The sequence below is a fragment of the Lissotriton helveticus genome, chromosome 7 (genome assembly GCF_964261635.1).
Source record: "Lissotriton helveticus chromosome 7, aLisHel1.1, whole genome shotgun sequence".
In the NCBI taxonomy this organism is placed as follows: domain Eukaryota; kingdom Metazoa; phylum Chordata; class Amphibia; order Caudata; family Salamandridae; genus Lissotriton; species Lissotriton helveticus.
In genome coordinates, this window is record NC_136068.1 from 1,421,483,453 (window position 1) to 1,421,510,495 (window position 27,043).

Sequence of the window (27,043 nt, forward strand, 5' to 3'; positions counted from 1 at the left end):
AAATCACGGGTATTTCGGAAAGCGAGGGAGGCCCTGCCATGGATCTCTACATAGAAGACCTCATAAAAACCAGACTTCAAACCAGGGGGCTCTCAACCTTTTTCTCTGTGGAAAGAGCACACAGGGTGCCGGGGGGTAAGCCCAAGCCTAGGGCTCCCCCTAGACCTGTCCTGGCCCGCATCTTTAACGTCCAAGATAGGGATGGCATACTACAAACAGCAAGAGTGGCTCCACCGCTATGAATTCAAAACTCGGTGGTCTCCTTCTTCCCGGACTATACGGCGGCAGTTACAAAGTGTCGCAGGAGCTTCCTTGAGGTAAAAAAAAGAACTAAGACACAGAGAACTACCCTATTCAATGCTGTTTCGAGTGAAACTGCGAGTAGTAGCGGATGGAAAAACTTGTTTTTTTGAAAAGCCGGGGGAGGCCCACGACTGGCTTGAGGGATGGTGACGGGTGGAAGGATCCAGACGGTCGGAGAGACGCCAACGGCAACCCAGGGAGGAAGATGACTCCAGGGATCACAGACAAGAGCACGAGGGAGAAAACTCTCAGCAGGCTGAGGCTGCGAAGTGACGTAAGGCGACACTGCATGAACGGGCCTGACTCGGACCGAGGGACACATGTACAGCTTGAGCCCCCACGATGTGCGTATCAGATCGATGGCGGGGGTTCAGCCAGACTGATCTTCCCCCCAGAGGGGGAAAAACAATGGACCGGGGCAGCATGACTAACTTTGAGATGTAACGCTCCATAGTAGCACGATTGTCTTTGAGGAAGGGGTAGACTGCAGCGCCTCTCAGACTTCTCCCCCACCCCCCATACGCAAGTGCTATTTAATGGGATTGAAGCACTCTGCTGTGTTGGGGTGGCAGGTAGTTGGGGATCAATCTGGCAGGGGTGCAGGGAGAGGGGTGGTAGAGGGGGGCTGTTTCTTAACTTTGGTTTTTCATGTTCTTTTGACTAATCACCTTAAGTTACACATGCGAGTACACATACAGAGGACGTGGTCCTTTCCCGCGAAAGCTGCGGGGTATACTTGGCACACCACAAGATAAGACCGTAAACTATGTCAGTATCTACACATTCCATAAACACCACCAGAGAGGCCACACATTCGCAACTAGATAGTAACCATGCTTTGGGCGCCCCCTTGGCCGTGATATCCTGGAATGTGAATGGCCTGGGTAACAAGATAAAGAGAGGGCTGGTGTTACAACACCTTAAGAGACATGCTCCGTCTGTCACCCTCCTTCAAGAAACTCACCTGGTGGGTACGGCCGTCAGAGCACTCAACGGATGGGGTTTCAAAATGGTAACGCACTCCGAATTCACATATGGTTCCAGAGGGGTCGGGATCCTGATCCGGAAAAGCTACCCCTTAGTGGTGACGTGGAGGTGGACAGATGACCAGGGACATTTTGCAGCGGTGTCTTGTCAATGGGAGGAGCGCGTATTTAACTTTGCCACAGTATACATCCCTCCGGCGCTACACGAACTCGCCTTCCCGGCTTTGGGTGGGTTTCTGTTGGGCCTACCCACCGGGGAACTCAAATAGGGGACGATTTTACCACCACAATGGACACCGAATGGGATAGGCATCCCCCAAGAGGTCAGGGACCACTCTCATAGCCTCTACAAGACTTTACAAATGCACTAGGGCTGTTGGATGTTTGGCGCATGCGAAACCCCACAGAACATCAATATACGCATCACTAAGGCGCACATAATTGTCTTTCCCATATAGATTACTTTCTCACTTCCCCTACGGGTATTGATAGAATACAGGAGGTCAAACACCTCCCCAGAGGGATATCTGATCATTCGCCACTATTGTTAACATACACATCACACCTCATGGGAAGGAGACAAATTTTCCCCATCCACCCGGGGTATCTGAAAGTCCCTAGTATACAGAAAGCCTTACATAGGACTTCGGAACATTACTTTCAGGAAAAAACGCAGTCAGTGACCTCTCCAATTGTCCTCTGGGAAGCCTACAAGACGGTTATGGGTGGACAGGCCATCTCAGTGATCTCTACCCACAAACGAGACATGACACAAAAGGTATTAGAGCTAGAAGAGGCGGTTGACCAGGCAGAGGGCGAACACGCCAGAGACTCTAAAGACACAAATACCCACGCACTCCGCCTCGCTAAACAGGCCTACAGGGACCACGTAAAGGGAGGCGGCAAGGGCACATATGGTGAAAACACACCACACAATTTATGAAGTAGGGGGCAAAGCTGGCAAATTGCTGGCATGGCTAGATAAAAAAGAGAGAGCCAGCCGATGGGTAGCACAGCTGAGATTGCCCACGGGAGAGACTGTGATGGACCATAACGACATTGTCACAGCTTTTGCAAACCATTATGAAAAAGTGTACACTCCTGTAGCAACGACAACCATAGAGGAGAACTTAGCATTCCTTAAAGACTTACAACTTCCAAGGCTGACTCCACAAGATGTACAACTACTAGAGGCTGACCTTAAGGCAGAGGAGGTTGCTGCAGCCGTTAAGAGCCTCCAGTCAGGGCAGGCAGTAGGGCCAAATGGTGTCCCAGTGGAACTGTTCAAACGGGAAGCGGATACGGTGGTACCACACTTACTTAGAATGTATCAAGCCATTTTGAAAGAGGGGACATTGCCACGTGATCAAAGGGTGGCAACTTTGATAACGATACTCAAACTGGGCAAACCCCTCCAGGAGTGTACCTCTTACCGACCAATTTCTCTCCTGAACTCCTGAAAATATTGGCGAAGGCTCTGGCGGCAAGACTGCAGCCCCACTTAGCAACGGTCATACACCCAGACCAATCTGGCTTTATGCCCGGTAGGAATACGGCGATGAATCTGAGACGACTGCATGGCATACTGGCTAGTGGGCCCTATATCCAGGAGGATGCAGTCATCCTCTCCCTAGATGATAGTATGGCCTTTGACCGACTGGAATGGCCATTTCTTTTTGCGGTACTTAAACATTTTGGTTTTGGGCCTAAATTCTGTGCTTGGATACAACTGCTCTATACACGGCCATTGGCGCAGGTGGTGGTCAATGGGAGATTGTCAGAGGACTTCGTGCTGGGTCGGGGGACTAGACAGGGCTGCGCTCTCTCCCCAGTACTGTTTGACCTAGTATTAGAGCCCCTAGCTGTGTGGATACGGAGAGACCCTGTGATAAAAGGACTGAAGTGGACAGAGGGATGGGAAGAACGTATCTCTCTGTACGCAGACGATATATTACTATACATGACACAGCCGGGCCGGTCCATTGACTGCCTACTCGACATTTGTGAATCCTATGGTAGGGTCTCCGGTTACTCAATCAATTGGGCGAAATCAGTGCTCTATTCTACATGGGCCCCCACTACGATTGCCCAAGAGGAGTGACGATACAGATCGCTGAGGATGGTTTTAAGCATCTCAGTATCAATATTACGCCCAGTCCTGAACATTTCATTGAGCGCAATCTGCTTCCGCCCCTGAGGAGGCTAAGAAGTGATGTCAAAAGCTGGCCCTCCCTCCCATTGACGCTACTGGGGAGGGCGGCTTTAAAAAGATGGTTCTCCAACGGTTTTTATACGCACTGCAAAATACGCCCATACCGGTTCCGAACTCCTATTTTAAGTCCATTGAGGCGGAGTTGGGCCGCCTCCTGTGGGAAGGTAAGCATCACCGCATAGCTCTGTGCAAGCTTGTACAGAGCTGGTATGATGGCGGAATCGCCCTGCCCAACGTTTGAGTATACTATTGGGCCTCTCAGCTCATTGTAATTAATCAATGGCTACACGCCCCACAGGACAAACCAGTTTTACGCATGGACAGGCATATTCTGGGCCCGGATGGAATTCTTAGTGCCCTATACGATAAATCCCAAAAAACCAAACTGGTTGGCCCCACGGCGCACACCGTACACATATGGTACACAGCGCAACAAGCGCTGGGATGGGATAGGGTGATCACTCAACATATGCCGCTGTGGGATTCCCCCAAGATTGGCAGGCTGCGTATGAGTAAATGTTTCGTGAGATGGGACCTCATAGGTATTTCCAGGGTCGGCGAACTATGGAAAAAAGGGCGAGGTGGTCCCCTTTGCGCAGCTGAAGGCGACATACCAGTTGGCAGGGACGGAACAGTATCGGTTTATGCAAATACAGCACGCACTGAAGAAGGCCATACCTAAGGGAACTGACTTACCCGAGTCCTCCCCACTTGAGGATCGTTTAATAATGGACCAACTAACCAAATAGGCTATATCATTAACATATCGGAAGCTGGTTAACAACCAGAAAGATCCCACAACTACCCTAAAGGAGAAATGGGAGGCAGAGGTAGGGGAAATGGACGAACAGGACTGGCAGGAGGCACTGGCGTCCCCGCGGGAGGTGGCGACCCCATCCAGATTAAAGCTTGTGCAACTTAAAATACTACACAGATCATACTACACAAGACCCACACTACATAAAATAGGGAGGGCAGATACACCGGTCTGCTTGAGGGGTTGTGGTCTCCAGGGTACATTCACACCATATGGGAATGTCCCTGCATTACTCAATACTGGAGGGTGGTTATGGCCACGATCTTCCAGGTATATGGATACGACGTCCCCCCCTGCCGAACCACGGAGGTGCCTGCTTAATGTGTAGGAACCCACTGATCTTAACCACACAGAGCAAACCTGGGCAACCCTGGGTATCACACTTGCCAAGAGGAATATTGTGCGATACTGGGGGGCTCCGTCGATCCCCTCCCACTACCAGTGGTGTTGCGACCCAGATGGGGCCATGGTCGCGGAAAAGGCGGTCTTTATGAATTGGGGCTGGCCCCGTAAATGGCAGGGTGTCTGGGGAAAGTGGAACAAGTGTAGGGGCAACATTTGTGCCCCCCCACACGAGGACTCGGATCCGGACTTGAGTGACAAAAAAATCGGCAATGTGTGCATCAGGGTACAATATCTCGGTGGGGGAGTGGGGGTTGCAAACTTATAAGTTGATGTGATGGAATTAAATATATGCTTTGATACATGTATTATGCATAATGGTATTGCCTTGTGTGTGATGTCAACAACAACTGTACTTGTCATAATAGTGAACGACTTGACTCGATGTGTACTTTACAATAAAAATGTTTTAACAAAAAAAACAATTACTTATACCTGCCACCCAAGCCATTCCTATGACTTTAGGGGCCTTGTAAAGTATGAATTGCCACACTTGTAAGAGTTGGATGGTTAGTCTTGTGTTGGCACTGTCACTGGCAGCGCTGGCAAGGACAATGGATGGTGTAAACTACAGTGTCTTCCTTACAAGGGCCCTGCTGACATCCATTTCTTTATTATTATTTTTTACAAATTAAGCACTGCTTTAATTACTCCTCCTTCCCGGTCTTTTTCTTTCCTTGGTCCCTTTTTGTGACTGTTCCATTAGCTGTTTCCTCCAATCTTCTCTTCCAATTGGTCTCTGCCTCTCTTATCCCTGGGCTGACACACAGAACCAACATTGATGCTGTTTTTATTGACTGCGGCCCCAGACTTTCTTTTCATTACAAGATGTATTTTTTTAACTAATCCCCACTATTTTAAGAATAGTATGATCTTTTGGATAAGCTATTTTCCACATACTGGATGCAAGATTCAATTCAGAGTCGGGTATTGACTTACTGGATTCAGGTTTCTACAAAATGAAGATTATCTATCACGGAGATTTTTTAATTTTGGGATTTTTCGGTAGTTTATTTCTCGGATCCTTTGACTACCAAAGAAACACTACACAGAATTTGGATAATTAGTTCAGTGGGATTAAAAAAACAAGAGAAGAGAAACACCAGTTCAAATGAACAGAAACTATGGTGGGAGGTGCAACGATCAAAGCAGCGTTGATCAATGATTTTTTAAGGCAGTTTCCCTAGAATGCTGGGAAAGTGGACAGCAGGTTGTAAGAAATGCAAGGATAGCATACACATATCTAATACCAAACATACGGTTGCATGGATAAATATAGCATACACTAAGACATTCAAGATAGTAATAACCTACCAAAAATAACAACTCTTTCATGGTTTTCATCTGAAAACGTAAGAACTCCATCCAACCATTCTAGCTGTTCCTTGCTGAATCCTCCATTATACTGTACAAATTGGTTTTCTAAAAGTCCTAGAACAAAGAAAAAAGATAGATAACATTAAAAAAGGAAAAAAATCTGAATCATAACTTACAAGTGCAATGGGCAGCAAGTGGAAACCCAATTGTAATTGCATTTATATAGCGCTTACTACCCCTGACGAGGAGCAAAGTGCTTTCGGCGAGTAGCACACTACTCTGGAACCCAATAATGATTAGTGGTGAATTGGTATAGGGAAATATGAAATTAATTTTTGTGGTGGACATGCAAATCTGGTAGTTGGATTGAAAAAGGATAGTGGAGTGATAGAAGAGAGATGGGCCTGCATTTATACAGCGCTTGCTAACTCTGATGAGTCGTCCAATTGCTTACAGGCGAGTAGCACATTACTCTGGAGCCCCAACAGGATTAGTGGTGAATTAGTATAGCGAAATATTAAAATTAAATTGAGTGGTGGGCATGTGAGTCTGTTAGTTGGACTTAAAAGGGAAAGCGGAGGGACAGAAGAGGGAAGGGTCTAGAAAGTGTTTATCTGATGATCATAGCAGTAGGAGGAGGTTTGGGATGGGTAAGGGCGAAGTGGAGGGGAAAGGGTGTAGAAAGGTTTGTTTGGGAGATCTGAAGAGTAAAAGAGGTTTGAGATGATGTAAGGAGGGGAAGAGTCTAGAAAGGGTTATTTTGGGGATCGTAGTAGTAGAATGGGGTTTGGGATGAGTCAAGAGAGTGGAGGCAGAGGAGATATTGAGAGAGGTATAGGGTGAGATATAGAGTAGTGCAATGGAGATGCTGAATTAGGAGTAAAGTACTAAATTTAAACATACAAAAGTACATGGAAGGCATACATGTATAAGGAAGGTAATATATCTAGATGCGTGTTATATTTATTCAACTCTGATTTTCAAGCGTTGATGTACTTTAAGCTAATTTATTTGTTTTTATAATTTATATAAATGTATATATTTTTTTATTCATTGGTAAAGCAATTGTACATAAAGTTATGATAAAAATGTACTTATTTATGCAGTGACCTATGTACATGTTAAACATACAATAATATAACCATAAGTAATATAAACATTTGTTAAGTAGAACTAACTAATATATATTTATATACATAATTACTGGACATACTCAAAACTAGCATTTGCAATGTAATAGGTATCGCATTATTAAAGTTTGAGTTTTTGACGTAGCAAATATTAATGCAACATTACTAGCTCAAATTTTGTTAATGTGGACTTATAGATTGTAGTGTGGTACAGTGAAGTGGTGTAGTATAGAGTAGAGGAAATTATTATAGAGTGTAGTAGAGTAGAGTAGTTTAGCGTGGAGTGGTGTTAAGTTGAGTAAAGTGGAGGATAGTTTATAGAGTGGGATTGTGTGTGCTTGTATTATGATAAAATATAGTAATATTATGTAGGAATGAACGTATGAGAAATATAGGTTGGTGGTACTACATTTGCTGTACCCATTTATTTATAATGTGTTTTGTTGTGCCAGGTGACTTTACTTGGAACTACTTGTTTAGTTGCATGGTTTTGGCTTTAATCAGTGCATATAACAAATAGTATAATAAGGACATTTCTGTAAGCAGAAATAATAGGGAAACATTTTGTACAGCATGCAAAAAGCTGGTAATTTAGTTGGAAAGATAGCTGTTTATAACATTTGAAGTGTATAAAGGCGCATAAAAGGCAAAAAGTTAGTAAGCAATGTTGCGCAAGCAAAAACTGTTGTGTAATAATGTGTACAGTATAAGGTTATTACCAGCCCCCTGGTAATATGGAGTGTTTGTAGGGTGATAGGGGGACCTTGGGGCAGCCTATTTAAGATATAGTAGAGCTAAAAAATACATGTGGAATAATTGAAAAAAGGTGTAAAAGAAGTTGTGTATGGGTATATAAGATAGTAAGGCGCTATGGAAAAGAGGAAAAAAATTAAAGGGCATTTGTGTGGGTATTGATATCTGGACCAGCTTTGAGAAGGGAAATGGGGCTTCGGTACTGCCTTGTGCATGCTCTGGTCGTTTACACTGCAAATGCTGAAGAAGTTTCTGGGCCTCCTGCCAAATAGAGGTGAAATGTATGCCAAGTTTGTATAACATTTGTTACTAAGGACATGTGAAAACGCACAAAGCTCAAACACGTAGATAGAGAGAAAGCCGAGGGAGCTTGACTAACAGAGATTTGAGGACGTAAAGGGAGACAATGCAGTCAATGAGCAAAAAACTAAAGAAAGAGTACCGACAGATGCAAGACGCAAACAATAAACCGAGAGCAACGTGGTATAGACATAATCAAATAATAGTCAAGAGGCAGAAAACAGCAAGGTTCTGCATATGGAAGTGGTCAGGGCCAGAGTCACTCCCAATTATCGTGTTGTGGAACAGCGTAAACACCACAAGACTTCAGATCCATACATTCCTCCATATGGCTCCAAGCTGTTTAATCCGTCCCGCATCCACTCTCAATGTAAACATGGAATATTGAATTTCAAGTCCGCACATCTGCGAGCTGCAGAACAGGAGTTTTTATGCCCAAGCAGCGTTACACAACAGAGCCGTTTTGTTCGGCATGGACAGGTGACGAGCCAAGGATGAGGCCCATTTTTGTAACCCCAGTGGCTCCAGCGTGGACCGGCCCACTGCGGCAAGGACATGGCAGATTACCCAGCTTGATGTCATTCGTCATCTACGACACAACTCGCATTTACAAAAGTTTGATCTGGTGGCATTGGAAATAACAATACCTTTTATGTTTTGTTATTTAAAACGTAAACAGAAAGCATTTTCATTGACAATGCCAAGAGGTCAAGCTTGCATATGCGAGACCTATTGCTTCTACAGCATGATTTTTGACAGGCATGCTGCATAATTTAGTCAACCTTGCCGCCTCATTTGGCCTTACCGTGCCGCATAATTCCAGTGGCCCTGTTCATAGCCTATTCCCCAATCCTTTTCAATGATGCAGCTGAGGGGGGGAACATGTGCCCCATTCTAGATCAATCTGGCGCCAAAGAGTGAATGTGTGACATCCTTATGATGGAAACTCCTAGAACACCCTTTGCCAGGCTATACTCACTGGGACTCTGACGGATGCCGCTTGCCGCGAGACACTGCAGTAAAAAGTGCAGCGCTTGAAATACCAAGGTAAACTATAGTGCGTGCTCAGAGTGATTAAAAAAGTGTTGTCAAATCTCATATTCGTGCCATGAGTGAGATCAAGCGTGACTCTGTGAGCAAACAAGCACTTTGAAGCATAACTCAATGTGTGTCTAAGTCTGCAGCTCCCAATTATTACGAGCTACATTAACTGTCCAAATGTTGTGCGCAACCATGTTAATAATAAGCAGAATTCCCAACACAATTGCATTGTCTGCTTACCGATTTATGTGACCCATATGAAGCAATCCTCAAGGATTTGCTACGCCTTGTGCTGGCAACCGTCTGCAAAAAAGCAAGGGGATTCATTCGATCTAATCACTACAACATGTTATTAATGCTAGAGGGACCCGTGAGAGACAGGGCTTATCTAGCAAATAGTGGGGGGCTGCTCCTCCAACGTGCCGCTGTCCCTGCAGTCAGTGTCCATAGGAGTGTGTTTGAGCGGCTGATAACAAAACAAGCAATGGTGGGGAGCCCCACAGGGTATTTGACACACAGTCAAGCAGTCTGAAAGATAGTGTCTTACTGTATTAATCCAAGTTGGCAAGATATCATGCACACAACGGACACTGGGTGGCTCAAGCATCTGGCAGGTAAAGCAAGTCGCGGTATCTATTATCTAGCATAATTAATAAACTGCCCAAAAAAGAAGGCTCGTAGCATTGAAAGGCGGGGTTGAGTGTTGGTGATAAGAGCGGCACAGCGGTGGGAGACAGCCTCTGTCTTAACTGTGTGATTACCCACCCATAGCCGCGAGCTGAAATTGTCTAACTGGTGAAAAGCATCCGCGGGTGAGGGTTGCTTGGAGCAAGACGCACGTGCGCTCCACCCAGTGCCTCACACCCTATTGTTGTGGAATCGTCATGGAGGGGGTTGTGAGGCAGCGTTGGCTGCCCTGAAAAGACCGGGATCGTAGTGAGTGCACAGAATAAAAGCCTAACAAAAGCAAGACGCGGGACACCCTGCTTAAGGCGTCCCGCATTGCAAACATAAATATATATAAATTTGTTAAATTAACCCGCATTTTAAAAAGAAGATGTGCTGGCGCTATTACGGATGTGCCGCGCTATAAGATAATAAAAACATACAATGTTAAAAGAAACAGTACGTTGTGCGATCTAAACATATATATTTTTTGCTAAATTAACCCGCATTTAAAGCACATCATGCATTCTTCTAGAGCTTAACAAACAAGAAACCTGGTAGGAAAGAAGGAGTGAGGAAGAAGGCAAAGATCGGCGGTGAAAGTCCGGAGGGAAAGAAGTAGAGAGAAATGAAAGTAACAGGGTTAATCTTATAAAACACGCTCTTGACATTGCTGGGGGGGGGCGGGGGAGCAGCAGCCTCTGATGTCTGGTGGTGTGAGAGACAAATGGTGGTGTGCGAGGTTTCCTTTCAAGTCGGGTGGGGGGGGGCGGGGGAGCAGGGGAGCAAGCGAGTGGGAGGGAAAGAGCATATGGGGAGTGAGTGAGGCCAAGCGCGCGCCTGGCGAAGCGTCACGCTTCAGTACACAACATGCTTTGGGAGGAATCCGCTTGTTCAAGAGTGTTGTTTCCCCTACAATAGTTCAGAGCTAGAAATAGCTCGACCTAAAAACATATGTACTTCTAGTAAAACGTGAGACGCCTGGCAGCACAGACCGGACAAAAGCAGCCTCAACCACCAACTTTAGGCACAACATTTAGAAACCATTTTATAACGGTGGGCATTTCAGAAAGAACTAACATTTACTGATGTTAATAAAACAATGCTCACAACCGCCTCCTATTTAGTATCCGCAAATGTGACTGATGAGTTTCAACCAAATGACACTATGTGGCAAGCGGAATGCTGCAATTCCACCCGCCACGTGCTGTTGAATACTGCCCGTATAAACGCAACGGTGCCCTGGCTGAAACACGTCTTAAAAGTAAGCTTTAGATTTACTACCAAAAACACGTGAAGCAAAGCAAATACGTGCCAGGCATACCTGCACAAACGGCTCCTTGCCCGCCGCTGCACAGTAGATAATTTAAGGTTATGGGGCATGGTCCGACTCCTCATCGCTGCAAGGGAAGCATTCTTCTTGGTTGTCTGCAGACTACAGTTCGCAGTGCACGCGTTTTCCTCACTGTCTGAAAGCACTGTATAGAATGCAAAACCGCGTTTAAACAAGGAACATGACCGGCTAACGTCCTTGTTTATGTTCAACTTTCTCTGTAGGAAATAACTACTCAGCAGTGCCCGGTTCTCTACAGTGCTTGATCCCAAGGATTTTATTGGTTTGCTTTTCAACTGTTTCTGATCGCATCATGAAGCTTCCAAATCTAGCAAAGACACTCGTAAGGTGCCAGACTAATCCTCGCCCTCTTAGACGTGCACAAAGAATTCTCGTACACAAACACATATATTCACATTTACATCTGTCGCCTCCGTGCATTAAACTAGCTGAATCCAAGAGAGGAACAAGCGGCACTGAAAGTGATCGCGAAAGCGATCGCTATTATGAAACAAGGCATGTCTGAACCATTATGCAGACGATCTCAGTGCGCGTTCTGCTGGAGGACAACTCTGGAAGCTGACGTGTGCATCGCAATTAAATGCTACTGCTTAACCGCATTCACAGGCAGAGCTGACAAAAAATATTGTTTCTTTGCGATAAAAATATAAAGATTAGCAGCCCGCAGTGCTCGCTGTCAGTTTAGAGAACGCCGTCTTCAGAGTGTTCACTTCAACAGCTTTGAGACATTAATGCTTTTCTTAGATATTTGTCTTTTCCGCCCACAGCAAATGGACGTTTTACGCATATTTTAAATTGATTCAGTTCCGTAAGTTACGCACATGTGAATGTATGTGAAGTGCGGCTGAAGGAGCGGAGCGGGGCGGCTGGAGGATCCCGGCGAAGGGCAATGCGTCGTCTCACAGCCACAAGTGTTTTTGAAGGGTGACGCACTGTACATCAGTAGGCATGTTGTGCACCAAGACAGACGCAAAACAAACGTACTGCTGCCTCGCACCCCTCTGCGAGTCCCTTCCTGCAGCAATCTAGTTTTGTACAGGCCTGTTATGTGTGGGGGATTTAAACCGTTTAATGTATGCGTGTGGGTGGAGACGATTTGCATGCCTGTTTAGAGAGGGATGAAAGCCCACTAACGTCTTTCCTTTGTGGGGCTACTCTTTTGATTATTAATGCCCAGACCCGGCCGTGCAGAAACAGCTGTGCCCTTCACTGTTGGCACTCAGCGGCGTTCCTGCCCTTGCAGGTTTGAAGCAGGCAGACGGAGCCAGAAGCTGTAGCCATGGCAGCCAGTCATTTACGGTTCCTTATGGCTGGTGTGGCAACAGCTGCTCTGTTTAGGTTTGGTCAGGCCATTGAAAACAAGCTTGCGCGGCCGCAGGGGGAAGGGGTCTGCACTTGCGGGAGCGATAATTGCTGCCATTTGGCCTCACGTGCACGCGTTGCCATTGATGGCAATGGAACGCGTGCACGTTTTTGGCTAAAAAGCCAAAGCGATCAGAAAAGGTCTTTTTGCCAAAGCAGCACATGAGCGCTGCGTAGGCGAGACCTAAAAAGGAATACACATATCTAGGTACACATATATAATCCAAATAAATGCTTATATACACAGGGATATGCTGTATATTTATGTTTGAGTATGGTGCTTATGTGGGGAAGAGCAAACTCCTGAGTAGCCAGCCAAAGTTAAGGTAACTACCTTATCTTTAGAAGATACATGGATCTTATGTTTGGGGGTGAAGAGTTCCATAGTTAGGCTGCTTGACCAGAGAAGGATGTGCCATGTTGTAGTATGAAAGCTGTAGGTTCCAAGTAGTTCCTTTATTAAGTTTTAATTACAGATGTAGAAAGATGGTAAATAAGATGGAAGTAAGATAGTAGTGTAGCCCCGCCAGGAGCAGACTCCCTGTTTGCTCAGCCTCTCATCTTCAACTGCCTCTCTCACCAAACCCACACACCAACATTCTGTGACATCATACAATATTCTCCAGTCATTCAGGCTGAACAGAAGGGAGAGTATTGGTGTAAAGAAAGAGGTGAAGAAATAACCTAACAACATGCCACCTATGTTTTTTCCTTGTATGGTGAGATTTTGAGGCGAGGTGCCAATCTAGAGCGTAGGTTCCTTTGCTGAATGTATCTAGTGATTTTATTCCTGAGTGGCACTGTTCTATGTATCGATTTGTTCGCCCTAAGTGTAGCAGGGTATGCTCAGACGTGAGTCCCTTGCTCACTTGGCCACTGGATTCAAGATAGCCTGGCTGATGAGGATTATGAATCCGAAACCGGTCCCAGGATGCTTGTTTCCGGTCCATGGAAGACATGGCTTGGCAGTTCGGGCTGGACTGTTCCCATGAGGCACAGGGTCAGACTGATTTGCATATGGCCATGTCTGAAATGGGGTGGCTGAGTGGGCTAAAGAATGGTGATGGATTAAACCCAGATCAGTTGACTGGGGGTGAGTGTTTGATTTGCTCAAACGCTCCGTCCATCATCCCCTTTTGTATCGGATCTATGATGTTACAACGCGTTATTTTACAACGCGTTCCGTTACAACGCAGATTTTACAACGCGGGATCCATTACAACGGATGTCATTACAATGCATGGCATTACATCGCAGGTGCTATTACAACGCATGGCATTACATCGTAAATATAGGTAAGTTGACTTTTTTTTTTAAATGTTATTTAGTTTATTGTAATAAAATTTTTTTAAATAATTTAATTAAAAGACATTTAAAAATTGTCATTAATTTAATTTAATAAAATAATATCTATTTAATAAATGTAAATATAATAAAAATTGTAATTAATTTAATTTAATTAAAAAATGTAATTAATGTAAAATAATTAATTTAATTTATTAAATATATTTCATTTAATTTAAAAATGGTAAATATAATTTAATTATCCCTAAAGCCAAACCCTGCCCTAAAACCTAAAAACACCCCTGTACCCCAAAACCCAAACCCTGCCCTAAAACCTAAAAACACCCCTGTACCCCAAAACCCAAACCCTGTCCTGAAACCTAAAAACACCCCTGTACCCCAAAACCCAAACCCTGCCCTGAAACCTAAAAACACCCCTGTACCCCAAAACCCAAACCCTGCCCTGAAACCTAAAAACACCCCTGTATCCCAAAACCCAAACCCTACCCTGAAACCTAAAAACACCCCTGTACCCTAAAACCCAAACCCTACCCTGAAACCTAAAAACACCCCTGTACCCCAAAACCCAAACCCTGCCCTGAAACCTAAAAACACCCCTGTACCCCAAAACCCAAACCCTGCCCTGAAACCTAAAAACACCCCTGTACCCCAAAACCCAAACCCTGCCCTGAAACCTAAAAACACCCCTGTACCCCAAAACCCAAACCCTGCCCTGAAACCTAAAAACACCCCTGTATCCCAAAACCCAAACCCTACCCTGAAACCTAAAAACACCCCTGTTCCCCAAAACCCAAACCCTACCCTGAAACCTAAAAACACCCCTGTACCCCAAAACCCAAACCCTGTCCTGAAACCTAAAAACACCCCTGTACCCCAAAACTCAAATCTTACCTTGAAACCTAAAAACACCCTGTACCCCCAAACACCTATACATATACTCCTATACTCATATTTATTTAAAAAATTACTTAAAATAATAAATATTAATTTATAATACTTAAAATAATAAATATTAATTTATAATATTTAAAAACATAAATAAATATTTTTATTTATTTTTATTTATAATTAATATTAATTAAATCATTTATATAATATTAAATAAAATTAAAATAAATTATATACTTACCAATACTTACGATGTAATGGTATGCGTTGTAATAGTATCTGCGATGTAATGCCATGCGTTGTAATGCCATGCGTTGTAATGGATCCTGCGTTGTAATAGCTGCGTTGTAACAGCATTACGACGTAAAAGTTGCGTTGTAAGTGATACACACCTTTTGTATCGCACTGTTCTATGTATCCCTTTGTAGGTGATGCAAAGTAGCTTGTATGCGGCTCTTAAGGCAACCGGTAAGCAATACAGGGCCTTCAAGGCAGGGGAGATGTGGGCTTGGGGCTTTATATGTTAGAGTAGTCTGGTAGCAGTGTTCTGAATCTACTGAAGTCTTTTCATGGTTATTATATATGATCAGTGGTAGAGGCTATTGGCGTAATCAAGTTTACACAGAATAAGGGACCGTAGCCTTGAACTCTTGTGGAAATCCCAGGTGGGGGGGAGAAGCGTAGCAGGGTTTTTATAGTATGTTATACATCCAAAAGATCCAAACAAATTATATATATTAATGGGGTATAAAACTGTAAACTGACCAAGACTGTGTAGATGTGTCAAAGCAATAATTTCCTTCAAGAGCTTTATGCTGTCAAGATTTTCCAGCAGCTACATGAACAAATATATAAAAACAGATTTTACTTCATGATTTACTGAACAGAAACACAAGCGGCTTACCAGTTTAATCAACAGAAACAAAAACTACAACTAAAATACTGTCAAGGAACTGTAGAGGACTTTATATATTCTATAAGCTACTGTACATAAAATAAAGGCCTGAATAGAGAAGTTGGCTTCATGGCCACTACATTCAACCTTGAAATTGCCTAAATCACGACAGCAATAACAGTATATAATCATAGTATATGGGTGACTTACACAACTATCTCAATACCACCTGTATCACACCACCTCATATGATGCTTAAAACACCACACCAGTACATATTGTCAAACACATTAAAAGGTGATGATTTATAGGTTGGGTACTCTACATAGGCTGCAAACCTGGTTTCTCCCGAGACACACTTGGATATTACTTTAAGGCCACAGGAAGTGTGAATTCTCCTGTAATGTCATGGATCTGATAGAAATAATCCTTGAGCGAACCAGGGGAGACAAGATGGCGCCTGTGTGAACAGCCGCACCATCCGCTCCCCCGCCGCTCGGGTCTAAAGCATCAGGAATAAGAGATGTTCCCTTAAAGAAGGAAAAAAACATTCATGAGGACTTATTGGCAGTGCAGCTCCTGGATCACAGCCGTGTTTCGGGCAGCTGAAGGGGCATTGGTGACAGTGGTGCTCACTTGTGTGCTGTCGTCTCGCTGCATACGGCACTCACATTACTCAGCTTTGGTCTGGGAAGGAGAAGGGGACAGCAGGACCGGGTGGTTCATGGCCAGGATTCACACCAGCAGAGGGATGCCTCCAAAGGTGAATTGCTCTGCGCAAGTGCAGAATAATGATACCAATACTACTGCTACGATACCAGTATCCCACCATATTCTAGCATCCCTCCAAGGCGGGGAAGCTAGGAGTTAATACCAACCCAACTAATGCCATGAATCCCAAAATGTTTTTGAAGGGAAAGCAGAGTCTGGATGCTTCTCAAAAGGGAGAAGAAAGAGAGATGGAAGATTGGAGAAGATCAATGGAGAAATTCAAGTCTCCCAGATTGGACAGCCGTTGCAACAGCACCCACAGCAGCAGCAAAGCTTCACATAATTTTCTCCTACCATCACGGTCGCTGCTAGAGACTCTGGAAGTTAAGGAACGGGAGTACCCAGCGGCTGTGACCTTAAGGACTCACATGGAGATGCTGACAGCCTGGAAAAGATCGAACTTGCCAGAGAAGGTCCTGCAAACAAGGTGGAAGTGGCGAGGGAAGGACAAATTGGACCAATTACACTTCTGGTAAGCCCTAACTCTGAATTTGCACTTGGGAGGGGGTCGGTAGACATTGATAACCCGAAGCATGTCATACTCCCTCTTCAAATAGCGCCAACTGAGGAGATTAGGCACCACTGTTCTGCGGATGGTTTATCCCATGTATCGCAAATACAGGCATTTGATTACATAGACACCAGTGTGTTGATTGAAGGGGCAACAGGGCTTAAGGGGCTGGAAGATTTCCAGGAGCTGGGTGACAAGTTCTTCTCATTTACAGATCACTCTGATATTATCTCTACAGATCTAGAAAACGGGAGCAATGCTCAGCTATCCAGCTCTAGCCCAGGTAGCCAGCGGGCAGGACCCGGGACAGTGGTAAGATGGAAAAGGCTTTCCAGAAGGAGTAAAGACCCCCAGTCACTTGGCTTGACTGCAGACAAATTATCCAAGCAAAGTGCAAACTACGCCCTGAAATTAAATGTTTCCTTAATGCAGAACGTCTACCCCGAGGCTCTATTACAGGAGGAAGCTTCTAGTAACAGGAAGACAATGCAAATAGAGGCGCCCTTTCTGAAATTGATCTAGGAGTCCATCAAGCAGCTCCAAGATGAGACCTGACTGGATGGGAAAAAAACACGTCTGGCAATGAAAAAGCTGCAAGGGGCAGTAAGAAAGATGGCTAAAGCCTGCATAGCTATGAATACCAGTCTATCAGCTGCAGATGAATGCACAGCTACTCTAGAAGAGGATGTGGCTTGAGTTCAAAACCAATCAGAGTTGCAAGGTGCACAAATCACCGACATCCAATGGAAAATGGAGGACTTTGAAAACAGGCAACGGAGGAATAACCTAAGAATCTTAGGCATCAAAGAAGGAGTCCAGGGTAATGACATCCAGACTTATATATTGGATTTAATGAAGGGAGCCTTTCCGGAACTTCAACACTGGAATTGGGACCTGGAAATCCAGAGGGTGCATCGCTTCCACTGACCCTAAAAAAAACAGGCAAGTTGCTTAAGGGTGAAACACCGAAGCCAAGAGCAGTCAAAATCTACTTTTGAAATGATATACTCCAAGAAGCAATGTTTTCAAAGGTACGCCGAGGCCAAACAAACATATGAAGGTCAGACCTTTTCTGTAAGGCCAGATTTTGTCACTCTACGGTGGAGGGATGCTGGATGCTCAGACAACTGATCCAACCATGCCAGGCTCTGGGGTCTGAAGCATATCTGATAAACCCGGCTCGTCTGAAGATCATATTTCGAAACACCACAAGATACTTGACCTCTGAAATTCAAGTAAAAGAGTACATTGATAAACTGAAATAGCTCAGGCTGAGCAGTCCTTTCTTCTTCAAGCAGTTTATTTATGACTCTGTATTTATGACTTTTTCTGTCAGAGTAAGAAAGGGAAAGTAAAGGGAAATCTTTAAAAAAAAGTTATCAAAAAAGGGGCCAAGAACCGATCGGTGTCGCGGGGACCCAAGCGTAGGTCCCATCACCAAGACCATTCGTCTATTTGTCTCAGAGTAAGTGGGAAAGGAGGGTGGCAGGAGGCAAGGGCAGGGTAGAGGGGGAGTTCAGGCACGGGGGGGGTTACCCAGGGGTGTAGAAAATGGGGAAAAACACCATCATGTGAGGAAACTAAAGAGGTTCGGAGAGAATGGAAAAAGTGGTGGAACTGTGTAAAACAGTGCAATTAGAATGTAAAATGCGACAGTAAATATATGTGGGTTGAATGACCCGGCGTAGCGACGGAAAATTAGAGAAGACATGCGACTGCTGCAAGTCGATATAGTATGTTAGCAGGAGGCATACATTGAGGGAACCAGGCAAAATATATTAGAGCAGCTGGGATATCAGCTTTTGGCATACACTACGCAAGGAACAAGAACCAGGGGGGTGGCTATTCAGGCCAAGAAGGAGGGTTTTGTATTTAACAAACGGGCAACCGACAGATTTGGCCGCTGGGCAATTGTGGAATGCCAATATTCAGGGGTTAAATCTACTCTCTGTTCAGTCTATGGCTCTACGGGAGATGATCCCAATATTTTTGAGTTTCTTGAGCTCACTGAGTGCCAATACCAATTATATTCTGCAGGGACTTGAAAATTAATGGCTTGGGTGGGCTAAGGGATGGGAACTCTAGCAACTATGTTAGCCGGAAAAGAAAAGTCTATTGAGCCCTGACCCAGCTAACGCAAGATAACGGGCTTACAGATGTTTAGTCATATCTAAAGCCACATGAGGGGTGTAGTACATACTTTTCTGACCCGTTTAAAGCAATGCAAAACCAAAGGGGATGATGGATGGAGTGTTGAACATTGCAAGCACTCACACCCAGTCAACTGATCTGGGTTTAATCCATCATCTTTCTTTAGCTCACTCCTTCACCCCAGTTCAGACATGGCCCTATGCAAAATCAGTCTGATCCTATGCCTCATGGGAACAGACCAGCCCGAACTGCCAAGCCATGACTTCCCTGGACCGGAAACAAGCTTCCTGGGACCAGTTTCTGGCTAATCAGCCGTCATCAGCCAGGCTAGCTTGAATCCAGAGGCAAAGTGAGCAAGGGACCCACGTCTGGGCATACCCTGCCAACTTAGGGCGAACAAAGTAAAACCAAAGGGGTTGATGGACGGAGTGTTGAACATTGCAAGCATTCACCCCCAGTCAACTGATCTAGCTTTAATCCATCATCATTCTTTAGCTCACTCCGCCACCCCAGTTCAGACAAGGCCATATGCAAATCAGTCTGACCCTGTGCCTCATGGGAACAGACCAGCCCGAACTGCCAAGCCCTGACATCCCTGGTCCGGAAACAAGCCTCCTGGGACCGGTTTCTGGCTAATCAGCCGTCATCAGCCAGGCTAGCTTGAATCCAGTGAAAAAGTGAGCAAGGGACCCACGTCTGGGCATACCCTGCCAACTTAGGGCGTCCAAAGCGACCACCCTGCCCTGCTCGAACCAGGTCAAAGCCCTACAAACCAAGCCAATCTTGGACTCTGGCTCGGACACTGGTGGCTCCGTGTTCTTTGTCACGAGTGGCACACCTGATCCAAATTCACACCACACTTCGGCCCTCCTGCTATGTGAGAGCTCCGGCTGGCAATGATGGGCTAGTGGCTGGGCCCTTTAGAACAGGCCTGGAAAACAGACACCAATTCTCGGTGCCACCTCACGCCCCACACCTACTCCAATGAGAACTTGTATATTTTGTGTTACTGTTTCTATTTTGCAGTTGTGGATTTCTGGACAGGGACACATGGCCACTGTCCTGGGGTGATGCAGTCGCTACACCTAGCTGCTGTTCATGCATTCAATTTGGTTTTATTTGAGTCTGCTGAAAGGGGTGCTATGCACATGGGTGTTCCCAGGGGACACCCTACCTGGCCGACTTCTCTAGGTCTGGGAAGGCATGGTCACAGGGTGGGGAGGCACCATAATTTCCAGCATATGGATCCATGACTGACTCTCACACGCCACAATACCACATCCTTGTGTGACATGGCTACCCCTGCTAAATGCTACTGTGTGTATGCATATCTTAAATCTCACACATGCACATTGCCATGTGTGGTATTTTGCTCTTCTTCTTTAGATTTAATCCTTCCTTTGTATTTTGTGCCCTGCTGCTAAGCCAGTGTGAGTGATGTCATAGAATGTTCACATGTGTCTGTTTGAGTGAAATGTCAGTTGGAGTGTGTGGGCTGAGCAGCTGGGATGCCGCTCCCCATGGGGCTTCTGATGTGGCTACTGCTACAACTACCTTAGTTATAATCTACAATTTCTGTAACTAAATACTCCTGATTGAACTGAAGAAAAAACTACCTTTTGGATTCACCATCAGCTCTGCCTACCTCCTTCTTACGTTATTTCACCATGCTACAAGAAACCCATGTCACGCCAGCAAAGCTGCAAAGGATTCGCACAAAATGGAGGGGGCAAGTATATGTACATCCATGTCAACTTATGCCACGAGGAATTCACTTGGATTGCACCAGGGGTCCTGTTTGAAGTGAACACACATAGAGGAGACGCAGCTGGTCGGTTTGTGATCTTAGAGGGCCAACTTACTGGTGATCACCTAATATTGGTAGCAGTATATGTTCCAACAATAATCAGTCGGGTTTCCTAGACAATCTTCCTTACCCCAGGCGCACTTGCGAGATCCCCTATACCCGAGACTTTGGGTCGGTGACTTTAATTGCACACTGGAAGTCGCTCTCGCCCGTAACTCGCTGTCGACCCTTCCCCTGCACGCTAATACACGTGTCTGTACCGCACAGACTTTTCACAAATGGACCACAAACTGAGGCTTACATGATGCCTGGCGGCGCGGATATCCAACCCGCCAGGAATCCATGTTTAACTCTGTGTTCATGACGTGCATCAGGATCAACCTTGTCCTTTGCACAGAACAACTAAGCCCACTGATAACCCGAGCAGAGTACTTGGCATGCACCACATCAGACCACTGCCTGTTACTGGTCTCCCTCACATGTGGCATACAACACCCCACTATACCCACATTTCGGTTGAAAACTGAGGCACCTTCTAACCCCTCATTCTGAGAGAAGTTGGTGCAGTGCAGCACGTGATACTTTGAACTTAACAAGGGCACTGCCTTGACCCTTGCCCTAGAATAGGATGCTCACAAAGTTGTTGCACGCGGCCACTGCTTTCCGTCCCCTTGTGGGATATGACATCACTTGGTGGTTGTATTAACCACCACTGAACAAGAGTTACAATCCCCGGAGGTAAGGGTGGCCACTCGCACTGTGATGGCTGACCAACTCCAGCAACGAGCTGAAGCTGAAACTCTCCTGAGCAAACATGACTGCAAACTCCGCACAGCCATACAACATGCTGAGGAGGATATTTTGGGGAAGCTACTGGCATGGCACATAAAGGAGGATCAACAAAGCGCTGCGATTGGAGCACTAGGCCCGGATAATGGCATGATCATCACCTCTCAGCCAGCCATCAATGTAACCTTTCACGAATACTACCAAAAGATATATGGAGCCACGGCTCCACCAATGCTGGAGCATGCACATAGCTTCTTCCGCAACCTGCTGATGACCAAGATGAACCCATTGTAATGGGCCGAGCTTGACAAACCAGTGCAACTGGACAAAATACGTGCCACCATCTCGCAAATCGCCTGCAACAAGACCCCAGACACCGATGGACAGCCAATCAAATATTACGCAACATTTTCCACTCAGAATACTCGACACTTGCTGGACGTGTTCACCGAGGCCAAAAAGCTGGGATGCCTTCAGGTCTCGCTCTGTGAGGCTCTGATCGTAGTCCTTCCTAAACCAGGCAGGGACCCACATAATGTCTGCTCTTACAAGATCCTGGGCAGAGTGCTGGTGAACCTCTTCCTCCCAATAATTAATGCTCTTGTCCATGTCAACCAGTATGGATTCATATCGGGGTGAAGCACTTTCACCAACATTCATCGCCTTTTATGCTTCATGCATGACAATGACACTCCCGCCGATGCCTTCAGTCAATTGGCTGTATCGTTGGACATCGAAAAGGCATTTGACACCCTGACCTGAGATTCTCTTCTCACCCTTGAGTCCACGGGATATGGTCTGGGTTTCTTGAGATGGGTTTGTAAGCTGTATGACAGTACCTCGGCACAGGTCAAGACTGGCCAGCTGATCTCCGACAGCTTTGTTATTCAAATAGGCACCAGGCAGGGGTGCCCACTATCCACGGTCATCTTCACCCTTGCTATGGAACCCCTGGCTCACAATCTTCACCAGCGTGCACAAGCTTGGGGCATCCCAGAACTGGGTGTCCATCACGTCATAGCGCTCCATGCGGATGATGCCCTGGTCAATCTACGCGAAGTACAGGCCTTTCTCCAGGTCTTATGCACATGTTGGATGACTTTGGGGACATATCAGGGCTTCCAATGTGCTGACCCAAATCATGCTTCTTCCCACGCCCGCCCCGTTCCACTCCGGTCCATGCTGACCCCCTGAAGGCTTGTCTCCAGTGGTGTTACAACACTTTTAAATACATGGGAGTTCAGATCTATCACTTGGAGAAAGACATCAAGGAGGGCAACCTAGACAAGGCGATCGGCTCCATCCATCAGTCCTTGCCCTATTGGCGGTCACTGCCCCTATCCCAGTTAGGCCATATTGCGATATTCAAAATGTTGGTGCTCCCCTGCTTACTTTATTTTTTTGCCGCATCCCCAATAGTGCTTCCTAGGAGCTTCTCCCGCGAACTGCACAGCTTATTGCTGTTGGTTAACATCTTCCCCCATTATCAAAGAACAAGTGAGAAAACTCCAAGCCCCGCCCCAGGCTACTCCCACCACCAGCACTCACCATATCACACCGCAAAACTCTGCCTCTAGCCACACTCCCCTATTACCCTGACCAATATTTACATCCACGCTCCAAACTACCCCCTCCTTCACACCTGACGCACACATAAGACACTCCTACCTTCCTACGACACCAGCATTCACACCCATCAGATTCACACACCACCACACTGATATCACAACCATTAGCTACAATTAAGCTCCCCTCCCCACGGGATTCTACCATAAGACACTCCTCCCTTACCATTGCACCAGCACTTACACCCTTAACAGACTCAGCAACCTCCCCTGGAACGAATATTTCGCCCCCCATTGTCAACACTACCCTGTGCAAACCCACCAATACCACGACCACATACCCACCACATACCTCTACGCTCATTACAGCCACTACACATTCCAGTCCACCACTCCCGGATCTGGAGATGGTGCTAGATAGGATGCCCCATAATAACTTTGAAGGCGTGCCTCCCTCTATCCAACCTCGGAATGCAAACACTCCTCCCACACTCATAATACATCCACCGATCTTGCTCCTACCCTCACTAGACCCTAGACTTGAACAGATCATACTCTTGTTACGGCCAATCAAAGAAGAAATACAAACTTTATCTGACGTTCTTCTAAGTCAACCCTGGAACAACTGATTTGCACGACAGACTAAATCAAACTCTCACCTGACCCACTCAGTAGTTACGTGAAAATTGTCGACCCCAAGATGGAAATCAGTTCCTTTTCACAGTAAATCAACCCGCCCAATCAGCAGTACTAATCCGCTATCAGTGAAAGACTTACTCTCTCTACTACAGTCCTACGAACCCCCACACCGGAATTACAACACTATAACTACAGATTACACACCCAAAATGGCCTTAATCCCAACCATTCCCCCCAACGCTCACAGGCCCACTAAACACAACCCCAGAGGCATCATCGAAAACAATCTCAGACATGTTCCCCTCATTCAGGAACCCAGCTTATCCCATCTCACGCCCTGTCTTAAGTGTATACTACTAAACTGTAGATCAGTCTCAAGACACGCAGCTGACATAGCTGACCTCATTCTCACTCAAGAACCGGAAGTACTGATTTTAACCGAAACCTTGTTAAAGGAATCATCCACTCCCATCACTGACATACTATTACCCCCAAACTATGATATAATGAGGCTGGATAGAACGGATAAGACAGGGGGGGTATCGCCTGCATACATCGGAACAATATCTCAGTAAACAGATCCATATCCCCTGTATTGCCTTCTTGTGAATACATTTGCCTTGACCTCACTAGCAATGGCAAACCAATTTGCTTTTTACACACCTCACTAGCAATGGCAAAACAATTAGCTTTTTACACACCTTCTATCATCCACCAGGTGACAACCTCACCTTTACCGAACAATATATGGACATAGTCTCTACTAATGCTGGACATCAAAACACCCAAATATTTCTCAGAGACTTCAACCTCCACTGGAATGATCCCAATGATGCAGTTGTTAACAGTCTTAAAAACCTCCTCGTGGACCTCGACCTCACCCAAATTGTGAACAGCTCGACACACGATAAAGGATCCATCCTTGATTTAGTAATCGCTAAAGTTGGTTCCATCCAGCTAGACACGATCCTCCCATGTGATTGGTCAGGTCATCATATTATCACCTTCTTCGTCAATAAAACAGTGAAACTTAACTTGGGTCAGCCCACAAGGCCTAAAGTATGGAAGAGGGACCTGAAAAACATTGACCATAACACAATCACAACTTCCAGTTACAACTTACCTATTTCCCCGTGGGGATATCCGATGTGCATGATCTCACCAACCACTACTTCAATTCCATGAACATGATACTGAATGAGGTAGCCCCCATCCAATTAAAGAGATTCTCCACAAAAGACTCTAAGCCATGGTACGATGGAAGACTCAATGAGGACAGACGATCACTAAGATTATTTGAACGTAGATGGAGATCAGCTCCATCCGCCAATCACCTCAAGACACTAAGAAAGAAAAGAAACGCATACTACAGAATGATCAAGCGCACTAAAGCAGACTTCTTCAGCCACCAATTAGACCAGGTAAAAAAACGTCACCACAAACTTTTTGACTTAATCAAAACTCAATCTAAGGATGCACCTCACCGATCCCAAGATAAATTAGGCCCACGACCCAATGGTGAAGAATTTGCTTCCTTCTTCTCTCAGAAGACCTGTACCATAAAGAAGGACCTTCTCAATGATCTAATCACACACTGTGGCACACATGAACCGCTCACCATCCCTTCTAAATTCCCCAAACCGAATCTCATCAAAGTTCAATCTAAAAAACAATGCATCGTGGTCATCCTTCAATTCCAATGCTGACTGCCTTAAATCCTGCCAATCACTTTGTAGACCCTCTCCCAGCAAACCTTGTAAAAGACTTCACCCCGCTGGTGCTACCTCTCTGGACCAAGATCATAAATAACTCTTTACGCCAAGGTTGCATCCCTAACACCCTCAAGGGCGGACAGGTATCCCCATTCTAAAGAAACCCATGACTGACATTGCGGAATTAAACAATTACTGTCCTATATCCAACATCCCTACCCTGGCTAAACTCTTAGAAAAGTGTGTACAACTCCAGCTGCTTAGAAATATTGAACAATTTAACCTACTCAACAAATACCAATCAGGTTTCCGTGCAGGCCACAGCATGGAATCGGCCATTACCCATATAATTGACGATGCCCTACAAATCCTAGCTCAGAACGGTGCCTGCTTACACATCTTGCTAGACCTTTCCGCTGCCTTTGACACTGTCAAACACGATAATCCGATTGACCTTCTAAAACACAGAATGGGATTAGGTGGATCAGTTCTAAGTTGGTTTACTTCGTTCCTCCAAAACAGATCACAACTATTCAAGGTCAATCACTCCCTGTTCAAACCTGTCCCAGTCACTTTAGGAGTTCCACAAGGGTCTGCATTATCTGTGATATTGTTCAATCTTTTCATGGACCCCCTCATTGAAATGCTCTACTCGTCCAACGTGCAATATCACATGTACACTCAACTGCCAACCCTTCATCGTGGATTCAGCAAAATCGTTTGGAATATCACTGGACAGAAACATCAATATGCAAAAACACATCAGCAACGCAACAAAAGGAGAAAACCTTCAGATAAACACTTTGAGAAAACTGAAACCTTTCCTTCCGGATAAGGACTTCAAGCTGGCAGTACAAGCTCTAGTCATCCCAAGAGTGGATTACGGAAGTGTCTCTTTCTGCGGCCTGCCCAAAGTGGCAACAGCCCCTCTAAGAGCCTCAATCAACGCTGCAGCGAGGCTCATCACTGGCTCCAAAAGAAGTTCCCACATATCCCCTGACCTAAAGTCCCTTAATTGGCTACCTTTTGAAGCCATAATTCATTTGAAAATAGCATGTATGACACATAAAGCCATTCATCACAATACACCCAGCTACCTGGCTCAGAAACTGGTGCCCTCCTGTAGTGTCAGATCCTCAAGAAGTGCTAACAAAGATTCAACAAGAAAAAAACATATAACCGAACATTTTCAGGGATGGCGCCCAGAATTTGGAATGCTCTACCCTCAGAAACCAGACTTAATCCATCTACTGCATTTTACAAACAAGAAGTGAAATCGCTACTCATGGCTAAATTCACTTGAGCAGGGGCTACTATCACTTTGCGACCCAATGTATCCTCTAAATGGAACTTTATAATATCCTCTA

General features: G+C 45.4%; 1 protein-coding gene across 3 annotated transcripts in view; it reads right to left on the reverse strand.

Moving 5' to 3' along the window:
- Window positions 1-27,043, reverse strand: part of LOC144770320 (manganese-dependent ADP-ribose/CDP-alcohol diphosphatase-like) — a 235,725-nt gene that overhangs the window by 12,039 nt on the left and 196,643 nt on the right. For all 3 annotated transcript variants that reach the window (XM_078654735.1, XM_078654737.1, XM_078654736.1), the window contains exon 4: window positions 6,035-6,151. In XM_078654735.1, the coding sequence (XP_078510861.1) occupies window positions 6,035-6,151 (117 nt within the window). The remainder of the gene's footprint in view (window positions 1-6,034; window positions 6,152-27,043) is intronic.